The sequence below is a fragment of the Cuculus canorus genome, chromosome 2 (assembly GCF_017976375.1).
Source record: "Cuculus canorus isolate bCucCan1 chromosome 2, bCucCan1.pri, whole genome shotgun sequence".
Lineage (NCBI taxonomy): Eukaryota > Metazoa > Chordata > Aves > Cuculiformes > Cuculidae > Cuculus > Cuculus canorus.
In genome coordinates, this window is record NC_071402.1 from 130,356,676 (window position 1) to 130,375,976 (window position 19,301).

The 19,301-nt window shown below is 35.5% G+C and overlaps 1 protein-coding gene across 1 annotated transcript in view; it reads left to right on the forward strand.

The window, feature by feature from the left end:
* The window catches only part of AGMO (alkylglycerol monooxygenase), a 188,841-nt gene that overhangs the window by 84,446 nt on the left and 85,094 nt on the right, over nt 1-19,301 (forward strand). The window contains exons 5-9 of the mRNA XM_009570864.2: nt 3,674-3,769; nt 15,949-16,015; nt 17,511-17,576; nt 17,689-17,768; nt 18,911-19,045. Of these exons, the coding sequence (XP_009569159.1) occupies nt 3,674-3,769; nt 15,949-16,015; nt 17,511-17,576; nt 17,689-17,768; nt 18,911-19,045 (444 nt within the window). The remainder of the gene's footprint in view (nt 1-3,673; nt 3,770-15,948; nt 16,016-17,510; nt 17,577-17,688; nt 17,769-18,910; nt 19,046-19,301) is intronic.

Sequence of the window (19,301 nt, forward strand, 5' to 3'; positions counted from 1 at the left end):
AATGCTTTGTTAAAGTGTAATTGTGAAAGAAGAAAGGAAGATATACAACTGGAAAAACTATGATTTAGTTTTTTGAGAACCAGGTCTCAATTTTTGTCCAAGAGTAAGGATTAATTGCAAATATTAAATCTATAATACTTTGATAACTTTAGACTATGCATTGAGATAAAGGGTTGAATTATGCCTTTTCGGTTTGAAAGCAGTGGAAACATCAATATAGAAATCTGGAAAGGGAACAGGTAACACTGTTCTTCCCAGCACAGAGTCGCAACGTTTGCTGCTTATCTGGTGAGGAGTCTTCCAGGTTTGGGATCTGGAAGAGATGGGATTCAGGTTTTTTTTTTTTTTTTTTTTTTCCTGACCTTTAACTCCATCAGAATCCTCACAGACATATAGCCCACACAAAGCAGCTGCTGGCGGCTGCCTCACAGTCCCACAGGACCTCAGTGGCCTGCTAGCGGGAGCCAGCAGGAGCGTTGGCAGACGGCCTCAGAGACACGGCGTGGAATCAGAGGGGCTCAGCGCAGGAAACTTAGCCCTCCTGCTACACCTCAATCTAATTTTCCCCTTTCTGTAATGGAAGCATTTATAAGTTTTTATTCATAAATGAGAGGTAGAAAGATAAAATATGCCTGTGTCGGAGAGTGTGCAGCAGACACACACCCTTGCCCCTGCCTAAGGGGCAATACCTTAAGTATGAAGGTGCACAGCTGCAGTGCGGCAGCCCCAGGTATGTAGCCCTCTCCACCTTCTCACCGAGTGCCTTTCCCATCAGATTATTGGTTCTTGTATCTCACACTCTGTTGCTGAATCCACACATGGGAAAAAATCCACGAGTATGATAACTTTTTTCTGCAGTTTTGGCCAGAAATTCCATCTTGGAATCAGGAAAGCTTTTCCTCTACAGGTTAGTTAGTGAAAGCTGGTACATTCCCATGAAATGTTTTGATTTAGTGAATTGGCATTTCCAGTGAAAAACTATGTAATGATTTATTTTTTTCCTGACACTGATCTTATTTTTCCAGTGGAACCACAAATAGGAGAAACCAAATCTTTTGTATGTGAGAGGTTTTCATTCCTCCCTGTGAGTTCTGCTTTTGTAAATGATCTTTGAAATCCTTTCTGTGCAAAATAAACCTTACATTGCAAGGAAACATGAGGCAGTTAGGAAAGAAAGGAAACGAGGCAGTTAGGCAGCATTCTCCTTTGTCAATCTGAAATTTACCTGCAAATTTATATAAAATTTCCCTCATCTCACGACTTAGCAGGGAAATCCTAGTACTCATTGTGAGAAATAGATTAGAAAATAAATATGAAGATGATCCTTATTTCCCCGAGTCATGTGTAAATACTACCAAATTGCCTCTAATACTTTTAGGGGAAAAGCATATAATTTTTAACCCTCCCTTCAGTCCTGGAACCACTTCCATGAATAATCTGAAAACCATCTGTTTTGATTTTTTTCTGGCTTGTTTTTTTTTTCTCTCCATTGCTTTTTTAAAAAAAATCCTGCTATTATCATGCCATTTGACAGGTACAATCAAGAATAAGAGAAAACTGCAGTAGCTTTACTTAAATCTGGTCATGTATCCTACTCCTTTGTTGGCTTCTTTGTAAGGTAACCTTTGAGAAAAAACATGCCAGCCTTCTATCCACTGTGGTACAAATATCTCTCAGTCTTTCTTTTTTTTTTTTTTTTTTTTTTTTGTAGCTTTCCCATTTCTAATAATTAAATACTGAGGGGTTTCACTTTAGAGGAAGAAGGAGAAGGGAACTCAGAAGAGATTCACTCCAATGTAGTTTTCAGAGGATTTCTTCTAAAGCATGGGAAGCTTGCATTACATCTCTATTTCAGAGCATGGAGAACGGTGGGTTTGAAAATTACTCTTCTATTTAGCAGTCTTCTGCACAAGGCACTCTGATTTGAGCCATCGATTCTCAAAGAAGCCTCATGCCCACCTGTACTCCAGCATTTCATGCCTAAAAATACCACATCCCCCCTGATGGCATTGACTAGGTCCCACCTTAGGCAAGAGTTGCTATGAATTTTTGTGAGTTTACTTAGGCCAAGTGATTCTTAGGGACTGATTGTGCAAATTTCACCTTCCAGATACATATTTCTTTCTTTTTTGTTTTATAAATGTTATGCAAACACTCCAGCCTTTGAGAATCAGAGGGTTTAAAATAAAATAGCTGTTTACATTCTTTCTCCCAAGTTCCAGAAGCTCGGCATAATCCTTCCATCGCCTTTGAATTCCTTTACTTCTTGGAAAAAAGCTTCCAAGAATTTCAGCCAGAAACGCCCCACATGTAGTTTGTGAGGCAGCTGTGATCCATGAAGCCTTTGAACGTAGCTTTTGAAATCACAGCTGTCCCAGCCCTACCAGGTGATGTGGAAACTGTAGTGGCTTAAGAGTTTCTTTCTAGTGTTTCAGTTATTGTCTGGTATTGAAGCCAGCAGACTGAGCTGGGATTGCGGGACCTTAGTCCCCTGTTGGCTCATGACATGGAGATGTGACTGTGGTAACTTTCTTGAGAGCATCAGTCACATCATGGGCATGGAGGTACATTTGTTTCACATCCCCAGTGTGATGTCTTATTTATTGGGTAGAGGCTTTGACAAAAACTGGGAGAATATTGTCATCAAAAACGATGTGCAGACCTACACTAAAGGAATTCCGGGCAGAGGAGGCCTGCCATGGCTATAGGATTGCTTTCGCTGATGTTGAAATAATTAGGTTTTTTTGAGAAGAACAATAGGAATTTGAAAACAGAGTTTGCTAATTTTGCTCTGTGTTTTGCAGGGAGCTCTCGTCTCTTACCCAGATTTTCTCTGAATGCTAGAGATTTAAAGTTTTGATGGTACCTCTGCTACTGTTTGTCTAAACACAAAATCTTGTGGTTTAGGGAAGGACTAACTTCTTAATGTAGCTGTTACAACATAGTGTCAGGTAGAAGAAAGAAAAAAAAGATTAACCTTTTCATGAAGAAATCAGACTGCCATTTAACATGTGAAGGTCTTAGAAGTCTTATTCTGTTGCTCAATCAGCTAAGCAATTAATTGTGAATTTTCTGGGACTTTACTTTGTATGGAAGACATCAGAATCTATCCTAAGAAAGCAGTTTCTGAAACTGTTTTCATGCTAGCACATCTTTAGAACTCAACGGTATAACAGCTTCAATGGAGATGCTGCAAGGAAGTTAGGAATTTGTAATTAACTTTGAAGGACAAATAGGTTGCCTTGCCCTTATGGTGCTCTCCTAAGGAGTTTGAACTGAAAAGCTATAGTGTTATAAAGTCACACCGTGCTTACTCAGTGATAATTCTCTCCTATAACTGAACTCTTCATGTCAAAGATGTGTAGGTTTCTGCTTTGTATAGTACACATAATGATATCTAATCTCAGGATTTCCGAGTTCGTCTTGATTTTTCTCCTTGCTCACATTATGACTTTTGGCAAATCACTTTTGCAGCAATTTGTGTCTCATTTGCTATAGCACATCTAGTAGTAACATAATAATCACTATTCATTCTACATAAGGTCTATGTTATGGAGTAATTAGAAGAAGCGACTATCTTGTGCGGTGCTTTGGGATCCTGAGATAGTATGTTATATATCATGAGGACATTAGAATGATATATCTAATATATATTTTCATTGTCATTTTTCAGATTTTCAACTTGCCCATGGCTCTGTTCATTCCCCCTTCAGTGTTTGCTGTCCATCTACAGTTTAATCTGCTTTACCAGTTTTGGATACATACAGAGGTAAACCAGGGTTTTAAGCCATACCTAAACAGTTAGCCTGGAGCAGTGTCCTGGAAATCCACTAGCAGCTGATTTATTGTGTAAGAAAAATCTTTGTCTGACTTCTTTAAGGGGAAACATCTGTTCATTTTTATTCCTTTTTCTGAATATATATTGCTAACTTTATAAGAAGCAATGAGGCCAGTTGGTCCCAATTAGATTTTTTTTAAAAAGTAACTGTAAGGAATCAAAAGTGTTTGCTATTTTAATACTGTATTTTCCTATCTTGCAGCTTATTAAAAAATTCTGGCAGATACTGAAACTGATTTAATTTCTAACATAAATTTTTTTGGGAAAAATATCCAAAACCCAGTGCTTCTTAAAGATCACTTAGAGTTACAACTGAAGTCAGATATTGTTTCCTCCATAGTGCAAGCAGTTTTCAGAGGAAAAATGCTCTTAGATTATCTCATGGCTATTTTTTTAATGGCAGCACCTATTTATTTGTGTTTTGTGAGTGGATAGACCAGATGTAGTTTATGTACATATACAGTTAATAACCCACTGTAATTAGGAAGTAGTTTCCCACACTTCTCAGGTAGTTTAACAGCCTTCTGTCTTCTTCCTTTCACTACAGTAGAGGTGTTTGAAAGTATCCCATGTTATATGTTAGTAGCATATTTCTCAGTAGCCCCTAATGGGCTGTACACTAATTCTTTCTAATATATATACTCCTTTGATTATTCTGACTATACAGATGCCTTTTTCTTTTAGTAGTTTTGATATGTGATCTACAGGACAATTCTTTTGGAAGCCAATTCTATTTTCTTTGCTATATTAGGTGGTTCTGTTGCTTAAATTACAGTTTTTATTTTCTCTTTTCTGTGCGTTTGCTTAAAAAAAGAGGGGTGGGAAAGCTACATACATTAACCCAATAGCAAACTTCTATTTTTGAAATTTCACTTCTGTTGGGCACATTTCTGAAATTGTTAATACATCTGTGATGCTCTGCAACATCACATGAATAGGAAGGGCTTATAATATAATGTCACACACATCACCAGAGTTGACATAAACTCAAGCAGTACACGATTAAGCCTGTCAAAATGTTTCAAACAATTTTGAACACTTTGAAATTATACTAAATGAATATTCTGAATTATATGGTATCAAAGTTTCTTTGACCATGCCTTAGGTTCCCCAAACTGGTTTTGCTGTGTTTTGTCACTAATAAAAATGTAACAGGCCTATCTACCTCTGCTTTGCCGTCTGAAGCTGTTTCTTCTTTGACTGAGATATTGTTAATGTTCTGCCATTGCAGAAGCAACCCAATGAGTCTCAGCACTGTTGCCACAGTGTGCTTCTAAAGTTTCTGAAGTGAATTTCAGAGGCTTATGAATTGCCTACATCTCTCTAAAGTGCTAAGTCCTTCATAGGGCTTAAAATAAATTTCCATAGCCTATGCGCCATATGCCAAGTTTAGATGCTAGTCTAAACAGGAAAGAATTTCAGACTCAATGGAAAGATAAGCACTCCTTGCTATTAGACTATTGTGCCAGTAGAAGAACACTGGATCCTTTGTACCAATCCAGTTGATCCAGTCATAAAGATTGGTTTGCAAGGGAAGATATTCTTAATGTTGATACTATTGATTTTGTAGCGCAGCTGAAATCAGTTGAAATATGCTAAAGTCATGCTTTAAGGTCACAGATGATGTGAAAATAGAAATAGAGTTACACCAGGTATTAGCAGATTTCCTGCTCTCAAGGGGAAGGGCATAATGGACAAGAGAAGGGAATGGAAGGGAAATAGTAGCAGCTATTGGAGCCATGCAGGTTTATATTAGCCAATATATTTGGTGAAATGAATATGATACTTCACCATTATAGTGGTCTTTCTTTGCAACAATTGTTACCATTTAACTGTTTAAAGCTGTATATTCTCTAATTTTTTAACAGTCCTTTTCTTGACTTCTAATAGTTCTAATTATCCTACATAGATTACAGTAAAATGAAAATCCTCTCTGTAAGTCAAATCTTATAAAAAGATTACACTATACCAATCTTTTAGTAATGATAAAAGATCTCTAGCACCAAAATCAGAATGAGCTATTGATATAAGAAAAGCCTTTCTGTAATTAATAAAGAAAGACTAGGCGTGCTAGGGTGAAAACATGACTTTGTGACTTACGTTACATATTTGCATTTAACTATATTCTCCCATTACAAGTACTTTTCTCTCTGAAGTCCATTTTTTTTTATTCAGTGCTTCTGTGCATTATTGCATGGCAATCCAAAATGCAAATATTTTCCAAATATTTTTTAAAAATCTCTGTGTAGTACTAAGGTATTGACATAAACTCATAATAGATTTTTTAAATGTGAAAAAAACAACCATAAACAAACTGACACAAAACCAGCTGAAGGAAACACTTTTCTGCAATGGTGCATAAAGACAGCGTCTCAGTAAATCAAGAAAAAACAATTTTTGGTCCTATCCAATATTATTTAGGTCAATAGAATAACTTAGTCAGCAGATGTGTTCCTAAGTGTTCTGGGAGAAATGTTTCTATGGCTAGACCATTCTCATCTAGATTATAAGAAGAGTAAAAATATACCTTGGTCAAAGAGCACTAAAAATCTTATTTTTCAAAAGCCACAAAATGTTTCAGGACTGTTACTGACAGACAGAAATACTCCATTTCAGTTTATTTTAACAGGTGATTCGTAAGGTCTATGGTTCATATTAAGCTATATCCTTCCGTTATGCATTTATTACAACCAATAAGTTAGGTGTGTTTATAACCTGATAGACACCTGCGAAAAAACAGAAATTAGTTTCTGTTGGTTTAGCTGTAATTTTTATGAGATGCCAAATTGTATTTAGAAAGTATCAACTGAGTTAATCCCTGTTGGTAGTAATTGCAGCAGCAGATTATTCCTTGCCTGTTTGATCTTTGACATGCATTAGTTTCTGTTTAGTTTTCTAATTTAAGGAAAGACTGTAATCTTCCCTTTACCATACCCAAGGAAGTCAGGTTTCTTAAAGAGTCTCTTTTTGCATCATTTAAGTCTTTCTACCTCATCAAATTGTAGGAGCAAAAATAGGTGAGCCACTGCTCTTAAACAGGAGTAACATGGGTGAAAAAAGGCAAGGAACGGGAAAAATTTTGGTCACACCTCAGGCAAGCTGGAAAAGGAGACATGAAATTGCTACAGATATAGCACAAAATATGTTTGCTTTTGTCAGAAAACAATTCAGTAAAACTGAAACTTGCTGTGGAAGTATATTCTATTTGTAAAATAATTTGCACTTATGTGCAGTGTGTACTGATCTCAGCCTCTGACTGACTTTCTGGAGTTGGACTTCTGCTGAATTCTCTTTAATGAAAAACTTTGAAAGTCAGAGAAATTGTGGAGGCTTCATGCTTTCATGGAAGGGAGTTCTGTTCCTGGCAGACAGCCATGCCCAACCCATCTGAGCTCCTCGAGTACAGGTGAGATGTTGTGGCCTAATCCTGAAGACCTTATACTGATCAGCTTATACCTAGGAAGATGGACAGATTCAGAAAAAATCTTCTATGTTTTGGAGTTTTGGGGTTTTTTTTGGTTTTTTTTCTTTCCAAATATGAACATTGGGAAAGAAGGAAAGTAGGCAAGAAGATTAAAGGAACAAGGAAAAACGAGTAAAATACATAAAGGTATATGAATTTAAGTAGCAGTGTACCTGTGATTACTAGCAAAATGTTAGCAAAAGCAGTTCTAGAAACCCTGGAGGACATGTGTGTCTTTTTAAACAGAAACTTTGAGACAATAGTGGACAAAAATAGAAAAACTTGAGACAATATTGAATGGTGAGTTTTGGGGTTCAGTTGTTTTTTTTTTCGGGGAGGGGTGGGTGGCTTTGTCCTTTCCTATCCTTACACCCCCTGTTGTATAATTTTTTACTTTTTTTCTTAATGCTCGTTTCAGCAGAGTTGCAGGAGCACCATCTCTCTCTATCCTGCAAGGCTGGTCAGTACAGGGGTAGCACTGGGAGTGCCATGGAGAGTTGCAAGGAGGGGAAAGAGCTGGTTTTATCATTGCTAAGATGACCAGTTCTGTTGTCTGTAATTAAATAAACGTCTTTGTAAAAATGTCTTTGGGTTCCAGGTGTCGAAAGGCTTCTGGGGTCTCCACATCAGAGTTGGTCCTTTCTCTGGTGCCATCCTCATAAAGGATCAGGAAAGATTCATAAAGAATCATAAAATCTTTAGAACAACATGATAAATAAGTCAAAGCATGAGACAAATAGATAAAATATTCAGTTATTAATTCCCAACCCATAACTATTGAGATTTGTTCTCCAGTTCTTTGAAGATTTTCTTTTACTATTTTCTTGAACTTATCTTTTCCACATTATGTGCTGTAGTCTTATTTAAATAAACAAGAAAGGAATTTAGGAATAAACTAGTGTAAAAAGGTTTATTTAAAATGCTTTCAGTAGTTTAGTAATTTAGAAGCAATTTAGTAATCTGTTTCTTAAAATTGAAAGGTAAATTTGATCAGGAAATGAGACTTTGAATTTAAAAAGCATTTTAGCAAACTTTTTTGACAACAATGCTTTTAAGTGCAGTGGGAAAGAGAGAGGGGTTTTTTAGGTTGGTGGAGTTGGAGAAAGGTTTTTGATAACCATCTAAAATCTTCAATAGTTTGCAAGTGGAGAAAAGGAGATGCTTGGTTGGTAGGTAAAAATTCTTGAGGCCTTGTTTATAAAGGCATATATATATATATATATATATGCTTAATTTAATGTGCTTTGTATAGTTCCCATAAAGTCAGTGAGTAATGAGTCAACTTTAACGTGTGGGAGTTTTTGCAAATAGTGGTATAGAAGTGTTGTTGCACAAACCACAGTGGAAACAGACAATGATGGATGGACCTGATTTCCTGGGTGAGGTGAAAAATGTGGTTTGGGCTTTTGTTGTTTTTTTGGTGAGTTTTATTGGTGTGTGGTTTGTTTGTTAGATTTTTTTACTGTTACAAAGATCCAGGAAATTATTCTGAAACCAGAGGGGAATGAACTAGTTGCTGATTTGCATAAAGAACAAAATTTTGGTTTACAAAAGAAAGTTTTGGTCCCATTCCTGATAGCTGATGCTTTTATCATTCAGAAACGCATTGTTTGCCTGCATTAAACTACCAACTCAAGCATTTACAATGGAGAGAGGAAGGACAAATAAATCAATAGATACCAGAGAGATAAAACCACTTTCTTTAATGCAGACAGTGCCCTTGTACATCCAGATAGACAATACAACTCAAATATGATTTCAAGAAATAAAGAGACCTTCAATCCAGCCTTTCTGCCAAAATCACATAGTAGATTTTCTGACCTCTTGCAGGATGAAAGCCTCATCATCACTGCACTTGCCAGAGTGTGGAAAAAAGCAAAGCTAACACCACCATCACCAAGCAGAAATACTAGCAATAATTCCAACATGTGTTCCATTTGTTCATGTTTCATTCCCCTAAAAGGGGGAGAATAGCATTATCCTTCTAGATATGTAAAGCATGTAACTCCTCTTTTTGTTTTAAGTTAGAAGAATAACAAAAAAAAAGAGAGAAAAGCATTTGTAAGAGAGTATGCTGTTCCTCTCCTACTCAGTGTGGAATGCAGTTGAACAAGGAGTTCCTTCCTTAGCAGATAGGACCTTAATGATGATTAGGAGTGCTGAATTTATGCTGTTGTAGCCCCAGGATGAGCCTACCATTTTAATCCTAAGTGCTCCTTGGGACTTCTGGGTTATCTGAATCTACGAAGAAGTGCCTTGACATGGTCAGTTAAGTGTTTTATTCTCAACTAGCTTCTCTTTCAACTTTCAGTTGCAGAATGGAGAGGGACCTGAAAATATATGTCATTTAAATGATCTTAGTAGTGCTCTGCGCTCAGTAGCTCTGAGTTCAACGTGCAGCAAAGGAGCTCTGATCTTTTTTTATTCAAGAAGCAGCTGTTCCCCCAATAATTTGCTTCTACTGGAGATTTGTGTTTGATGGGCAACAATCCAGGCAGAGGAACCCTTCCCTTTCCCTTTTGAAGCTTGGTGAGGCCAGAAATAAAAAAGATTATGCAACAAGGATGTAAGTAAGAATTTGACTTTTTATCCTAATAATTAAGTCCTTGAGTCTATGTGTTGGCTTCTGGTCCTTGCTCTAAAGACTCTCCTTGTAAGAGACAGCTGCGAAATGTTTACTTCAGCAACAGTGGACCTGACTGTTGTCGATCTGCCTGCAGAAACCCTAAAACTAAAAATCTTATTTCGTGAGTTTTATTTAAGCCACTTCTTGTATTAGTGTGTCTGGATAATTATCAAGATAAAAGTGGAATTTGCTACTTGGAGCCACAGCACATTTCAGTACATTCTGCATCCTTCAAAACAATCTAAACAGCTAATTTACTGAATACCACATTAACGTAGAGATAAGTTAGAAGTACTGGTCTCTGTAAAAAAAGAATAAAAAAAAATCTGATTTTCATTTTAACATATTACATATAATAATCTCGAGTTTTTCTTATAGCTTGTATTCATTAAGAATCTATGTAAATTAGTTACATCTTCAAAGTGAACAGAAAATATGTAAGACCCTTATTTGCTGAAAACACAAAGTGTAGGATACTGACTGTATTCTGATCTATTAAAGAAGAAGGTGAAGAGCTCTACTTGGCTATATTTTAATTTATTTCTGGACTGACATACTGATATATTACTTTCTGGTTTTTCCCCTGCAATTGCCAGCAAGTATTTGTCAACTGGATGAAAAATATTGAAATTGTGTAGCAATTTTTCTCCTGGAGTTTGTTTAAAATGCTTAACGTGATATATGACTGAAAGAGCAACTTTCTCCATGCTCTGCTATTTATAATGCTGCAATTAAAACAATCAGTTAGTGTAGGTTTTCTCTCATTTTTAGTAGACAAATTGATTAAAACTTCCTGTATGTGCTCATCTTTTCCGCAACAAGGCTTAATTCGACTGTTAAAGACAAAAAAAATTGCATCCACTTATTGGAAGTGTTAACTAAATTATTCACAGAAGATGCCAATTTTATTCAAACCTTACCTTCTGGCTGAGGGGTAAAAAAATGAATAGTGACAACAACCTGCTTTCAAGATAGTTTATTTTAAACACATTCCTTAAGCCTATGTGTTTATTATATAAATATACCCTAAACTGGACTATCCATTAAAACTGGGCTTTCCCCTCCCATTCCTACAATCCAGACTTATCAGAAATTCACCCCTATGAAACTCTTTATGATTCCAACACGTCTGATTCCTCTCGCTTGTTTTATTTCTAAACTATAAATATTGTTTCTTCGCTCCTCAGTGTGGAAATTTGGCTACATCCATTTTACATGCTTACTGGAGTATAAAACTGCCTAATCAGATAGGAAAACAGTTGGTGGTGTATAAATCAGGGTTTGCCGAGAATTTCAAAGGGTGAAACTGGCAGACAAGCGCATATCCTAGGAGTTCTGCCTTTCCCTAGCTTCCCTGTAGAGATTTCACATGGCAGATCTGACCACCAGGGCCATCTGTATAAATACATGAGTGTGTTGTCCTGAATTAACACAGCAGCTCTACTGGGGAATGTAGTTAAGGTCTTTTTAAATTTCCTCATCAGACAGTCTGAAATACAGATTTAGGTGCCAGGAATAAATATCTTATCTTGGTTTTGGTGGGGAAATCCTAGTAATATGTGTTTTACTACCAACTGGTCTAACAGAAGCCTCAAAGTTAAGTTCAGAATGCTCCTTAGCGATGTACCAGGGATGAATTTACCCTCTCCTGTCCTGTAGATAAGTAACATTACGATATTGAAAGTAGTGCTGTTCTACAGCCTTTCTTATAATCAAAGGAAAAAAAAACCAAAAACTTTTTATATACGAATGGTTTTACTGCTCCACTCAGTCAACATTCCTTCCTAACGTTCATGTTTAAACAGAGTTAAGTAAAGATTCATGTTGTAGTGGTGACAGGAGGAGTTGTTACACAAGATGTAGAGTTTCCCTTGGATTTCATGTCACGATTTTTTCTCATTATTTAAACAGGAACTGTATTGAAGTGGTGCAGGTACCAGGCAATAAAGATTTCCCTTGGTGCTGACAAACTCTGAGACCACAAACGGAGGTGCTTACATGCCGCAGGAGATATTGCATAATGTTCTTTTCCTTAAGGCTATGGATTGTTGTCACAGAGGAAGCATCTTTATATAATAACTACTATTGTAGGAAAAAATGTTTAGTTCTCATTGTATAGGAAGATTTCACTTCCAATATGTTTTGTTCAGTAATGTATGGAAAATATTTCTAAGTTTTTAGCCTGCCTTATTTATTAAACTACTCTTGGAGTTGCTTCACATGTTGTCAATAATTCTGCTTTATTATTTAGTGATACCCAAGTACAGCAATGGAGGGAAAATGCTGTTTGTTTTTTTTTAAAAAAAAAAATAGGAATACATGCTTTGTGGAGAGATCTGACAAAGCTTTTCTAAGTGCTATACATAATATACATACATATCTGATTTGTAGGTAGTTTACTGAGTCCATCTGTAAGGGTTTTGGCAAGTGGACAATTATTTTTATTGCTTTGAGATGTTAGAAAATAAACAAAGCAAACAGGAAAAGAGTTTTTCTGGAATTTTGCAGTTCGCCTGTGGGTCACTGACAAGGGAGTTGAGGTGCACATTATATGTTAATTAAGAGAGGATAAACTGAAGAAAGGAATTGATTTAGAACACTAGGTGTCTGTAGCAGGGAAAGAAACACAAGCATACCACACACACCCCCACAGTCATGTTGGTCAATGCACAGTTAAGGTCATCGTCGGACAATCATTGGAGTATTTAAACTTTTAGGTGATTGGTAGCTATTTTTCTGTATTCCAAAAATCACTGCAAGATGATGATATAAAGAACAAGAATGTTTTGTATTCACAAGCAGACTTTTTTTTCCTTTCAATAACATGAAATAGTATTGGAAGTAGAGCTGATAGGGACATTGAATAGTGACTTGTCCACTATTTTCTTTGAATATTGAAACTTTTCCGAGTTTAAAGGGCTGAAAATAAATTTGCTACTGCATACAAAAATTACAGTAGCAGAAAGGTTTTTATGTTTTTAATGAAAACCCCGATTACAAGCCACAAAACCTGTGTTCTTCCAATATTCTTATTACATTTATTATTTTATTTTTTATATTTTTTTTCCTGAAACATGAACATTGTAAAAATTCTTCTTGTAAAGAGCCATTTTGACTACAAAGCTACTTAAAGCTGAAAATGTTTTGCTGTCTTGAACAACTGAAACCTAGTGGTGTGTATGCTTTGGTGACTGGTTGCAACTGCAGCATAAGCCTGGTTACTGCTGCCATGAACGCTTATAAATGCCTTTGCAATTGCCATTCTCCAAGGAAAATGTCTGGACATAATGAAAGCACAAAAATGATGGTAGGCTGACAACCACAATTCCTACAAACTTCATTAATTTCACTGTGATTTCAGTAAGTTCCTGTCAGCCAGGCATGACAGGGTCAGAATCTTGTACAACAAAAATTATCCTACTGTCCTAGACTTGACAATTCACTTTGGTAAAAGATCAAAATGTAGGAGTTTTGCCCCTGGTAAGATGTCAGAGTGTAGAAAAATTCAATAAAATTAAACAAAATAATTATTTTCTTTGCCATGTGATGCTGCAGGAGCCTTCAAAATTCAGCTTTCCAGAGGTGATGTGTTTCTATTTGTTGGAATGATATAAGGTTATATTTATAAAATTTGTTATTAAATAAAATATATTTTTTTTTCACCAGAAGTTTTCTACTGAGAACACTTTTTTTCTGGTCTAGAAATGTGCCAAATATATAGAAGTCAATGTACTGATAGCAAAGAAAAAGAAAATGTCTATAAATAGCACCCTGTAACATTTTGAATATCTGGTGAAAAAATATTTTTGGTGTGTTTTAGCCAAAGTGTGGATTTATAGATTGTTAATTTCAATGTGCTGGATTTTTACTTGGTCAGGAACAGAGTTCTGTACCACCTCTGAGCTTAAAAGTTATGTAGTTATAACTGTTATCTCAGATAGTATTTCCATCCACATGTGGATAGTGTGTCTTTGCTATGGAGGTAACCTTGACTAAATAATGAATTGAAGTAGGCTCAGGCATCAATCACTAATGGCACTACAGAGAAGATGTTTCAGTAGATTTGTAAATGTCATCACCCAAAGAAAGACTATATAGTGGGCTGTAGCCACTTTTAAGCATGAGAGGGTTTTATTTTCCGAAGAAAATGCTTGCTCTAGTAGTAGCTAGAAGTATTAATTTATAATTTTACATAAGCTCCTGAGGTCCTTAAAGAGTGCCAAGGCACAAAGTTCTGCTTTAGAATACCAATGTACTATATGGGCTTTCGAAAGGGTGAATTTCAATTTTAAAATATGAATTTAATCACCTAGATATTGAAGACTGGAAGGCATTCACTATGAGGGCGTATTACAGTCTACTTGTAGGCTAAAAGTGAAGGCTGCTATTCCTTAGTAATTCCCTGTTCTCCTAGCGCAGATTTGGTTTATTTTCACAAAAGTTTTTAAATACTGACTTTAAAATATATTGAAACTAAGTGAATCAAAGTTAGGTGTGATCTAGTAGATAAATCACTGCTGTCTCAGGTGCTGGGCTGCAGTTCAAGAGATTTTACTCAGATTAAATCAATTTAGTGATTACATCTCATATAACTTAAAAGGAAGGGAGTAGGACCGGGAAAGGGTCTGCTTGAGAGAGGTGGGAAATAGAGCTAGTATCAATGATGAATTGTTTCTCACCTGTTGGTAGTCTTTTCCGGCTTGAGCTTATTTTGAGGCAGGGTTGAGAAAAACAAGTGGTCCTACTTATGTTGTCTTTGGCTTCTGAGTGAAACAAAACAAAACTAAGTTTTCCTAGTGTTTTGCTTTTCCAGTCAAGCGTGTACAAGACTTTGAGAAAGATGCTCCAGATATTATGGGTCTCTCTATCTGATGAATTTGCTCATTTCTATATTCCTTTAATTACAGAAATGCTCTGCTTAAACCTCTAAGTTGGTTTAGCTGTTATTAAAGATAAAAATGAACAAAAGGTGTTTATTCCTTTTATTGTGATATCTGCCTGATTCATAAAAAGTGTAATACGTTTGAAGAATGTCCTGGGTCTACTTTTTGAGTCCAGGCCTACTTCCACTTGCGCAAGTGTGAATTAAACAGAAATGAAACTATCATATCTGAGGAATTTGTCCAGTAAACATTAAATGTATGAAAATCCTTTTATGTTTAGTTATTTAGGTGAATGAATCTGCTCTCATGAGTAATGGCTGGTCTGCCTTTCTATTTAATGTGTTCTTTGCCAATATCATCTCTTTTATTATATTACAGATCACCCATTTATGCTGTATGAGTATTAAATTTCTGTTATTTTTGTCTAGTACTAAAATGATCAGGTCTGGATTTTCTCTACTATGGAATCAATGCCTCAGACTGCAGCTTCACTATGTGCTTATGCTGGTTGACTTTAGTTTCATGCGTCTGACTCATGCTGCTCTGTTTGTGACCATATGTTGAATCAGATGCAGGAACTTATCTAGTTAAACTAATTTAGAAAAACAAAACAAAATTAGTTTTAACTTTCATCAGTTCCTTAATCAGTTTTGTAGTGTTGCTGCATTGTGCTGGGGTAAAAGGTGGCTGTCATTAGAAGGAAATGGCAGTCAAGGGTACTGAAGGAGGAAGGAATGCTTGTTTTCTGGGTCAGTGCCAGCCATCTGCTGATGTAGACTGTTCACATAACTGGGATCTCTAAAGTTACCCTTTATCCCCAGCAGTGCCAATAGACATGGGTAAAAAATGTGAGTAAAATTATCTGTATGGAATCATGAACTGATAAGAAAAAGAAAATGTGCTGCTGGATGAAAAAAAAATTACATTTTTAACTTTTACTTTACTAAATGTCACTTTTTCATGAAAATTCTTGTAATAGTAATATAGTGAAATGATTCAGTGAAGATTATTATTGTCTTTTTATGTGATTCTCCCTAAGATAAACATCCTCTTTATGCATTTGCTCCACCTCTTTCCCCCCCTTCTTCTTGATTTTATACAGTATTTTCTAATTCATTGAAACATTGCTTTTGTTAAGGTTATCACCAACCTTGGACCTCTGGAGTGGATTCTTAATACTCCCAGTCATCACAGAGTTCATCATGGTAAACTAAAAGTGTAACCTCTTATTCCTCAGTGTTTTTTTTTTCTCATAGTCACTATTTGTGTAATAATAATAAGTACTAAAATTCTGCTGTAAAAATAGATTTACAGAAGGATTTTAATTTTGATAATTGCTTCAAAAATAGTTCGTGTTCAGTTAGAAATTTTAATTTTTTTACATTTAAGAATAATTATCGAGCAGAAACTAAGCCTGGATAATGTGAAATAATTTGAAGACTTTGAGAAAAATAAGTAATTTTTTTTTAATATTAAGAGTGATATAAAAATATCCTTCTCTGACTACTAAAACATCATCAACTTGTCAATCACTAACAGATGCTTTTGCATTCAAATTCAGGCACTGAACATGAGAACAGACGTGGTTAAATTTTAGAAGAACTGTTAAATGTTTCAGTGGAATTTGGTTTCAGCTGTCTGAATTATTGAAAGAGCTCACTTCATGCAGGTGCACGACGATTGGCTTTTCATCAATATTAAAGACATTCAAGACTGTACTGCATATTGGATTAATAACTCTACTGCATACTGAAAAAATGTCGTATCTGAGGAGTAGAAGTGGATTTCATAGATGTCTTTGACTCATTCAGTGTGCAGAGATAAGTAAAAAAGTAATAGGAGAATGGAAGAACAAAATAATTTGAAATAGACTCAAATTCATTTATATGTACAAAGGATGTTATTAATATTTATTATATCCTCCAAATGTAAAGTGTTTATGGCACTGTGTAGACTTTTTAAAAAGACTATGGTGCTCTAAGTGTCTAATCCTTAAAATCCACACAAGTACTGGTAATCCTGGAGGGAGACACTCTGCTCTTATTTGCTCTGCTGTAAAACCAAGTTAATCCTCTGATCCTTATCGGAGTTAAGCAGAATCACTCCAGAGATGATTGAGTGTTTTACAGTCACTCTAGACAATATTCACAGTCATGGAAATCTGTAATCAATGTTTCTTTTCTCATGCATTCAATAGAACAGCTTATATACAAATACGCTGCCTAGAAAATGGACAGAATGATCAGTGTTCCTCACACTGCAGTTAATAATAATGAAAGTAGGTTCGGACATATGGCACAGAAGGTAGAGACAGCTGAAAGCCATTAATGAGATGATTGCACATAATTATATTTAGCGAATATATATGTCTTAGGTATAAACTAGTGAAATGATATGTTATTTGTTTTTTTTTAATTTTGTATTTATAAATATATTTTGAGCTGAGTTTACTTTCCAATTAAATCCTTTTATTTCACAAAGGTTTTGTTTATGACACATTTGATTTGTGTGTTTGAATCTGAGTAGAGAGGGAGCCACAAGCCCAGTAAGACGGATGTTTAAGGAGGGGTGCATTAGCTGCATTTTAAAATAGTTTTTAGATTATAAGTTGATGCTAGTGATGAAGATTTCCTTTCATAATTCAGTTGCATATATTCTTATTGATAGAATTACTGATGTCCTAATTTTTTTTTGTTATAGGAAGAAATCCTTACTGCATTGACAAAAATTATGGCGGCACACTTATCATCTGGGACAGGATATTTGGTAGGTAAAAAAAAAGGTTGTCTCTCTCATGTTTAGCTAGTGTGCTGAAAATATGTATACTTTTGAATTTGATTGTTGCTTGTTCTTTTTTTTTTTTCTCTTCTTCCATCAGGAACATTTGAGGCAGAAGATGCAAAAGTTGTATATGGCTTAACACATCCAGTGAATTCATTTGATCCCATCATGCTCCAGGTGCCACAATTTGTTTCACTGGTATCTTCAACAGATGCTAATGTTCAAAAGAAAGTCTTCTCCTTCTCTTTTTCTTGTAGAAAAAGTTGAGGCCATCCTTGCAATTACTGCACAGTCAATTAAATGATCTACAACTTCTTCAGTGTTTCATTACAAAACAGTTATTTCTACTCACTGCACTGAGCACATGCAGAGCTTGCAGACATCGCAAAAATACAACACAGTGAAACTAACAACTAATTACAATGGAGATATAACAGACATTGGACTGAATGATGTTTATTTTGCAATATGGAGTGAAACAGACAAAAATATATATTTCGTCTGTGGTTTGCCTTCTCTAAATATTGCTATTTCATAAATAACCCCATAGTGTAATTTCCTTACTGTTTTTTCTCTTCTACATAGTTGCTGTTCAAAGTTATCCAGAATGATTTGTGTTGACAGCATTATATTGCAGCTATCATGATCTCAACCAAGCCTCCAGGACAGGTTGAATTTAGGTATTTTTAATTTAATAAAAAAAAAAGAAAAGGAATATTAGGAAAAAGTACTTAGTGTGGTGCTTCTTAGATTTATTGGTCCAGGCTTCACTTAAGCTGGATAAAAATTCTCTATAAAAACATTAGGGACTGAGGATCGTTGAAGTCCCATTTGATTTTCATGACTGTTTACCCAAGAAAGCATCTCAAATAATGAGAAATTCTACCTGCGGCGGTGTCAGGGCTGGGAGCTGGAAGGATGGCCACAGCCTGTGCAATTTTATCGATTCTATTCAGAAACTAAGTAATTTAGTTATTGAGAGTATGTAATGTCAAGATCCCAGTACCAAGTTCTATTTTAAAACTGCCATAAATATAGCTTTACAATATACTGTTAAATACTCTGGATTGATTTCAGGAGAGACAGATTTTCCTCTGGGAAGAAGTCATTGTAATCCTCTCTATAAACCAAAGGCTTGATATGTCTCCTGCCTATTTCAGTCAGTTTTTCTGAACATTTCACTGTCTTAATGTATTCCTAATTTATTCTCTTTAGGCTTTGAAAAATGATTTACTTCAGAGCTAAAAATGAATAAAATTAAATGTTTTATTAAATTCTGCTTTACTAACAATGAAAAATTACTTACTCTTTTTTTTCAGTTACGTCCCTTGGCTCATATTTGGAACACATTTTGGGCCACACCTGGATTGTGCAACAAGCTTTCTGTCATATTCAAAGGGCCAGGCTGGGGACCAGGCAAACCTAGACTTGGTCTTCCTGAGGAAATCCCAGTGGTAAATAGAACATACACAGGCTTTCAGTTTTGTGTAATTTAATTGGACCTCGTAATGCTACTGGATCAATGTTAAAAACTCTACACATGTTATTTTAAATTAGCAAATTAGCAGTCATAAAGCATAGGGGAAGATGAAATGGGAGCAGAAACTGAAGGAAATGAATGTTTTAGCTCTGTTTTTTTTCTTCTTATTTGAAGGAAAAGAATATATTTTTTATTTATCTTTTCATTATTAATTTCCTAAAGAGATTTTC